General features: G+C 45.2%; 1 protein-coding gene across 7 annotated transcripts in view; it reads left to right on the top strand.

Annotated features, from left to right (window-relative positions):
- The first annotated feature begins 634 nt into the window (after window positions 1-634).
- Window positions 635-6,000, top strand: part of HP1BP3 (heterochromatin protein 1 binding protein 3) — a 32,103-nt gene continuing 26,737 nt past the window's right edge. For 2 of the 7 annotated variants that reach the window (XR_005651118.1, XM_039854740.1), the window contains exons 1-2: window positions 635-759; window positions 5,790-5,985. Coding sequence is in view for 3 of the 7 variants with exons in the window: in XM_039854740.1 (XP_039710674.1) it covers window positions 5,890-5,985 (96 nt within the window). In the remaining 4 variants the exon portion in view is untranslated. Of the gene's footprint in view, window positions 760-1,177; window positions 1,316-5,788; window positions 5,986-6,000 lie in introns of those variants that run through there. The other 5 variants (XM_039854742.1, XM_039854741.1, XM_039854743.1 and 2 more) reach the window with 5 other exon arrangements.

The following is a 6,000-nucleotide window of genomic DNA, read 5'->3' as shown; positions in this document are numbered from 1 at the left end:
TTCAAAGGAAACTCCCACTTTTCTCTTCTAATCCCAGAGTTTCCTTTTGGAGAACGCTCCCTGCTTTTGCGGATTAAAGCGTTAAGGGAGACCGGTTCATAGATTAGAAAAGCAACTTTCCCAGTTCTTTTCCTGAATCACTACTCTGCCCTGTACGGTCTGGATACTTAATGGGAACGAATGTGAGGTACTGAATTCTCCGCTATCTGGTTTTCCAATCCTAACACGGTCTTTAAAGAAGGGTGCTGCAGTTTGTTCTTGGGCTGTGGCTAAACTGAGAAGCGGGAAATGCCCGCCCCCTAAGGCAGACGGATCGCCAAAGCGGAAACCCAATTAAGACCAGGGACTGAACTAGAAAGTAGGGAACGGGTAAGGAGTGAAGAATGCCCTTCTGAGGAAAAGGGAACCTCACCACCTAAGCTAACGGGCACCAGGGCAGTGCCGGGTGAAACGTGCACGGGCTCACAGCCCCGCCCGCGCAGCATCCCGTCCCGGAGCGGCCGCTCGCGCCCCCGCGCGCTCGGCCGGGGAGGGACGTCTCCGCGCTCCCTCCGCTCCTGCAGGCTGGGGGCGCGGCCGCCGGCGCGCGGGGGGGCGGGGCTGGAGCGGGGGCGCGCGCGCGGGGCCGCGGACAGGGGGGCGGGGCGGCAGAGCTCGGCGGCTGGGCCTGGAGGACAGCGGCAGCGGAGGCGAGTGGCAGCGGGAGTGGCGCCGAGAGGCCGTGCGGGACGCGGGCGCCAGGAAGGGGGCAGCGCAGAGGTAACGGAGGACGGAACAGGCGGGCGGGGAGTGGTCGCGGGCTCGCTGGACCCCAAAAGCGAGTAGCGGAGGCCGCTAGCTCGGGTCGCCGATGCCGCTCCCCGAGAGGAGGGGGCGGGGCGCTCGGGTCCCCGGAGGTGGTGCCTTTTGTCTGCCTTCCCCGGCCGCTCCGCCCCTCCTTCCACTCCCCCCTGCGACCTAGCCCCCTGCCCCACTGGTTGACGCTTCCTCCGGGGCCCTCTGACGCGCGCTCCCGCCCTTGTTTTGTTTGGACTGGGGGGAGGAGGGGAGAGCGCTTCCCTGGTCTAGGGCCTTGCGTCCCAGCGCGCCTGCGCCAGTGTCCGCCCCCGAGCTCCGATTGGCTGAGGGCTTGCGCATGCTCTGAGGCCCACGGCAGGCCCCGCCGTCCGCCCTCGCCCTCCCCCTCAGCCCCCACTCCTTCAGCGGTTTTCGGAGCCGGTTCGAAAGATGCCGGCGGCAGTGACTGGCTGCGGCGGGCCCGCCCCCCGGGTTCTTCGCCTCTGCAGCCGCCGCCGCCATTACGGAGCTCCCAGTGGTGAGTGCGCGGACCGCTGGTGCTTGCGGTCCGCGGCTACTTGCGTGGCGCGGGCGGTCGCTGCCGGGTGGTGGCTTCGGCCTCGGCCGCGGCCGCGTGCGTACGCAAGCGTGCGCCCAGAGCTGCAGCCGCGCCGCAGCCCCCGGTGTCAGCCGCCGCCGAGCCCTCCCGTCACTTGCTTAGCTGCCTTCATCTTAGCTTCGCTCTCCCCCCGCCTTCTGCTCGCGCACCACACCGGCCGCTCCCTGCCTCTTTGTCTCTGCTGTTCTTTTCACCATGTTCCTCAGCAGTCTAGGAGAGTGTTTCAGAGCTGTTGGCGCTGCTGAAAAGGCATCGCAGCCGCTGCCGCCGCCGCTGCTGCTGCTGCTGCCGCCGCCGCCGCCGCTGCTGCTGCCGCTGCTGCCGTCGCTGCCGCGACACGGGCCTAAGCTTTCGTTTACCCGTATGGCATTCCTAGAGCTTGTTACTCATCGCACTTTAGACGATGTAGTCTTAATAAAGTCAAGGTGGTGAATATGAGTTTTTGTAAAGAGGAGGAGGCAGGAGTGGTGAAGTGAGAGCCCCAGATCTAAGTTTTAATACCTAATTGACCACTCTGTGACCGAGAATGAGTCACTTAACTTTCTTGAGAGAGTATTCTCTCCAGCACAGCGGACTGGACAAGGTGAACGTTACTGCCTCTTCCGCGAATAAATTCTCTCTGTTTTTGTTATGTCCTGATTTTCGTTACGTTGAAAAGTGAGAATCCAATTAGAAATACATGTAGGAATTCACTTGGGACCTTATGAGTATGCTGTCTTATCTTAGATTGAAGTTAGACTAGTGATTAGTTTTATTTGGGAAGGTGCTTTAATTTTGTTCAATTAGATATAAGCAAAAAACTTACGAGCTTTTAAAATTTTACTCTTTCTTTCAAAAGTTGTGTATTGTGTTTCAAAGTAGAAGTACTATTTTAAAGGGTTGGTTGGTTTGTTGGTCTGTTGGTCTCTAAGCTTTTTTGGAAGATCGACGGCGGGAATTTCTGGTGGAGGAAGTGCCTGGAACTTATGATATATAGATGAAAATCCTAACTCTGCAGCCAGTTAGATTGTGATTATCTTGTGAAGAAGGCCTTGTAGTGTCCATACTCTCTGTACCCGAGATAGACACTAATTGAGTACATACCGATTTATTGAAATGTGGAAGTGAAAAAAACGTTGCTAGCAGTCAAATTACAGGCATGCTTTTTATGACATTGCTCATTAAATCTGAATATAGAGAAAGATTTGAGATTGGAAACAATTTGACGGATTTATTGCATAGCTAATCACGTGGTAATGTATAATGTATTGCATACATTTTATGGTAAAATATGAAATAATAGTACTTTTCCTAAAACGCCTATTTTTAAGGATAACAATGAGCTGAAATACACTGTTAAGATCCTACTTCTTTTTTTATTGCTTTCTCAATGTAGAGAAAGTTATCTAAAACTGAAATTCAGGGCTTTTTTACAATTTTTTTTTATTGTCTGCTTTAAGATAATTTAGCATTTGTCTTGACAAAAGCAAATCTTTGTATTGTTAATCTGACGTTCAATTATAAAATCAAAAACAGATTGATGACTACAGGAGGACCACATAAACCACAGGTAAACTCAGATTGTTTTTAGCACATATAGGAACCCAGGTGAAAACTTATTAAGTTTCATCTGTTCTTCTTTTATTTAACAAATAATTGTTGAGCACCTACTCTATGTCTGGTATGTTTTTAGGCACCAAATATGCAGCAGTGAACCAGCAGATGAGAATTCTGCCAGGGAATGAAGCATGGCAGCCTAAAAGTCTCATTGTTCAGAAGTGCAGCAACAGAAGTTTAATCAGTGCATGGTGTTGTAAAGGCGGTGTGAATTAACATTCATATAGTTTTGTTAGCTCTGTAATGAAGTGGACTTATTAATAACTCAGTAACCAACCTATGATTAAAAAAAAAAAAATAGTACTATAGACTGAAGCTTTAAATTCCATGACCTTTATTAAGAAAAATCAGAGCTGAGGCAAACATTTCTTAATATTTATCCCATAACTGGATTTTATTTTTAAGTGTTCTTCACATATAATGAACATAGTAATAAGTACTATCAGATGTCATTGTTCATTCAACTTTTTTTCCCCAGTATTTATCCAGCACCCGCTATGTGTTGGACACTTCTAAGTGCTGGGAATCTGGTGGTGAGTTTAAGTCTTAGTAGCACTTACATTCCGTGGAGAGAGTCACATACTAAACAAGTAAACAAGCATATAATGAATGTTAGGAGGCGTTAAAAGCTGTAAAGAAAACTGAAGAATAAGAGGAATGGGAGGCCTTTCTGAGGGGAGATAACATTGAGCAGAAACCAGATTGAAGTATCTAGGAAAAGAGTGTTCCAATTGAAGAGAACAGGAAGTACAAATACTGGTAGAGAGATGAGCAGAGAACAGTCCAAGGGCCAAAAGGTCTGTGTGTTTAGTTAAGAAAGTAGAGTGGTGGATAGAGTAATAGAAAGTGAGATTAAGGAAATAAGGGGGTGGGAGTGGTTTTAAGTAGAAGAGTGTGTGTGTGTGTGTGTGTGTGTGTGTGTGTGTGTGCGCGCGCGCGCGTGCGTGCGTGCACTCACAGGATGATGGCAAACCAACTTATTTCTCACACTGTGCTCTTCTGTGCTTACTTCTGAGGTTATTCCAACCTAGACATGCTTCTTATCTGGCCTAATTTAAACTGTCATTCTTGTCCTTAGGTTAATGATGTCTGATGTCTTTATGGACCGTATACCTGTTGTTGCCCTGGTTTTAGTCAGTTTTGTCACTTTGGCATTAGAGTAGCTTCCTGTCCCTCCCTCCTTATTCTAACTTGTTTTAATTTTTGGTAATTAGTGAACACAGTTGACTGGAAAGGTTTTGACACTTTTCAGAAGTTACAGGGAAAATATTTTTTAAATATACCGTTAACAGAGACTTCTGAAGGTTTTGTTGACTTTACGGTAGCATTTTCAGCCTAGCTAGTGTGATATCATGGGTTAGGAAAGATGAATTCATTAGTAATATCACGTTACCAAAATAACCTGGTTGTGATGTTTTACTTCTGTATAGTGTTCACATATAAAAATACCAACAAATTTGCATAGCTTTTTTATTAAGGAAAATATTTACTTAGTACCAGTTAATAGATGAATGAGCAGATCTATATATTGCAGTTATTTCAAAATATATTTTTAGGTTTCACAAACCTAAACAATGCCTTTAAACCCTGCGTGGCCTTTTTTCACAGATCAGAAAACAACTACTTGTCTTTCTGTATTTTGTAATTATTAAGCGAATTGCTATATGAGCATTTTAAGTAGTTTTAGTAACATTTGGTAATTTTAAGTATTCATGGATATTTCTGATTTACTCTTGATAATAAGTATAGTGCGTTATACATCTTGAATTCTTTCAGCTTCTTTCCTTGCTGCTGATTGACAATTCACAAGTCTGGTATTGCTCTTGGTATTCCCAGAGATTTTCCCTGTAAATGTGAAAGCAAGCATTCTCTATGGATGTTTTGTATTTGTCCTGGTTGTAGCTTGGGGCTATTACCTGACAAATGGAAAGTTCTTAAATTCTTAGACAGGGTTAGAGCTTAAAGTCTGCCAACTCTTTGTTAATTAATGTTCATTTTTAGTACAGAGATCTGAACACTTAAGTCATCATTTTCTTATATTTTGAGCAATTATTATTATAAAGTATCGTTGAGTCCCAAATGAAGTTTTTGGGGGGTTAGAGAGTGTTAATGATCAGGTAAATTTGAGTGACTACCTGGGTTTTATCTTTGAATATTTAATTATGTTTTTTCTGTGCTAGTTTTGCCTACATTAAAAATATAACAAATAAGGTGTTAGAAGCATGCTCTGTTCTCCTAGGTGGCAGTCTAAATTTGCTTCTCTGGGTCTGGAGGCTTTTAGAATGTTATGTTCTTCAGCAGTGTTTTTTGCCCCTTGTATTACTTCTCCAGTGGAGGTGGAGTTAAGGTTACAGGTAATTTTCCCAACCCCTTTGAGAACAATAACAACAGAAGTCTTCTCCTTAGTAAACAGATCTTTGAGTAAACATTTGACTAAACTGTTCCTTAAGCTCCTTATTCTGTCCTAAGTTCCTGATGGTAGCAGGATGGGATGGGACTTGGTTCCTTATGAAGCTTTCTTTTCCTTGTCGCCTTTGTTCATGTGGAAGGTGCAACAGCTGCTGTGGCTTGTGCATTTGTCTTAGTCGCTGCTTTACATAGTCTGTATTTTGATAGAGATATTACCTTTCTGAATGATAATTGATCAAGTCATCTGTTAAAATCGATCAAGTCATCTGTCACTTAACTATAAGTATTATAGTGAAATTTTGTTCCCTTTGGATGTATATTAAATTTAGATGTTTTAGTTTAGTTTTGTTTCTTTTAATCTTCACACCAGGTCTTTTCTGTGCTTTAGGTTGACTTTTCACCACACTGAAACCATTAGGAAAAATCCTTGTGGTTAACAGCAGAGGCTTCAGAGTGTAACCTGTACTGGGGCCTAGAAATTATTTTAAATGGCGACTGATACGTCTCAAGGTGAACTCGTCCATCCTAAGGCACTCCCACTTATAGTAGGAGCTCAGCTGATCCACGCGGACAAGTTAGGTGAGGTAGGGGCTGACACA

Source organism: Pteropus medius, unplaced genomic scaffold, assembly GCF_902729225.1.
Source record: "Pteropus medius unplaced genomic scaffold, Ma_sr-lr_union100, whole genome shotgun sequence".
NCBI classification, from domain to species: Eukaryota; Metazoa; Chordata; class Mammalia; order Chiroptera; family Pteropodidae; genus Pteropus; species Pteropus medius.
The sequence above is the reverse complement of the archived record's forward strand: the minus strand, read 5'-3'. Positions and strand labels throughout refer to the sequence as shown.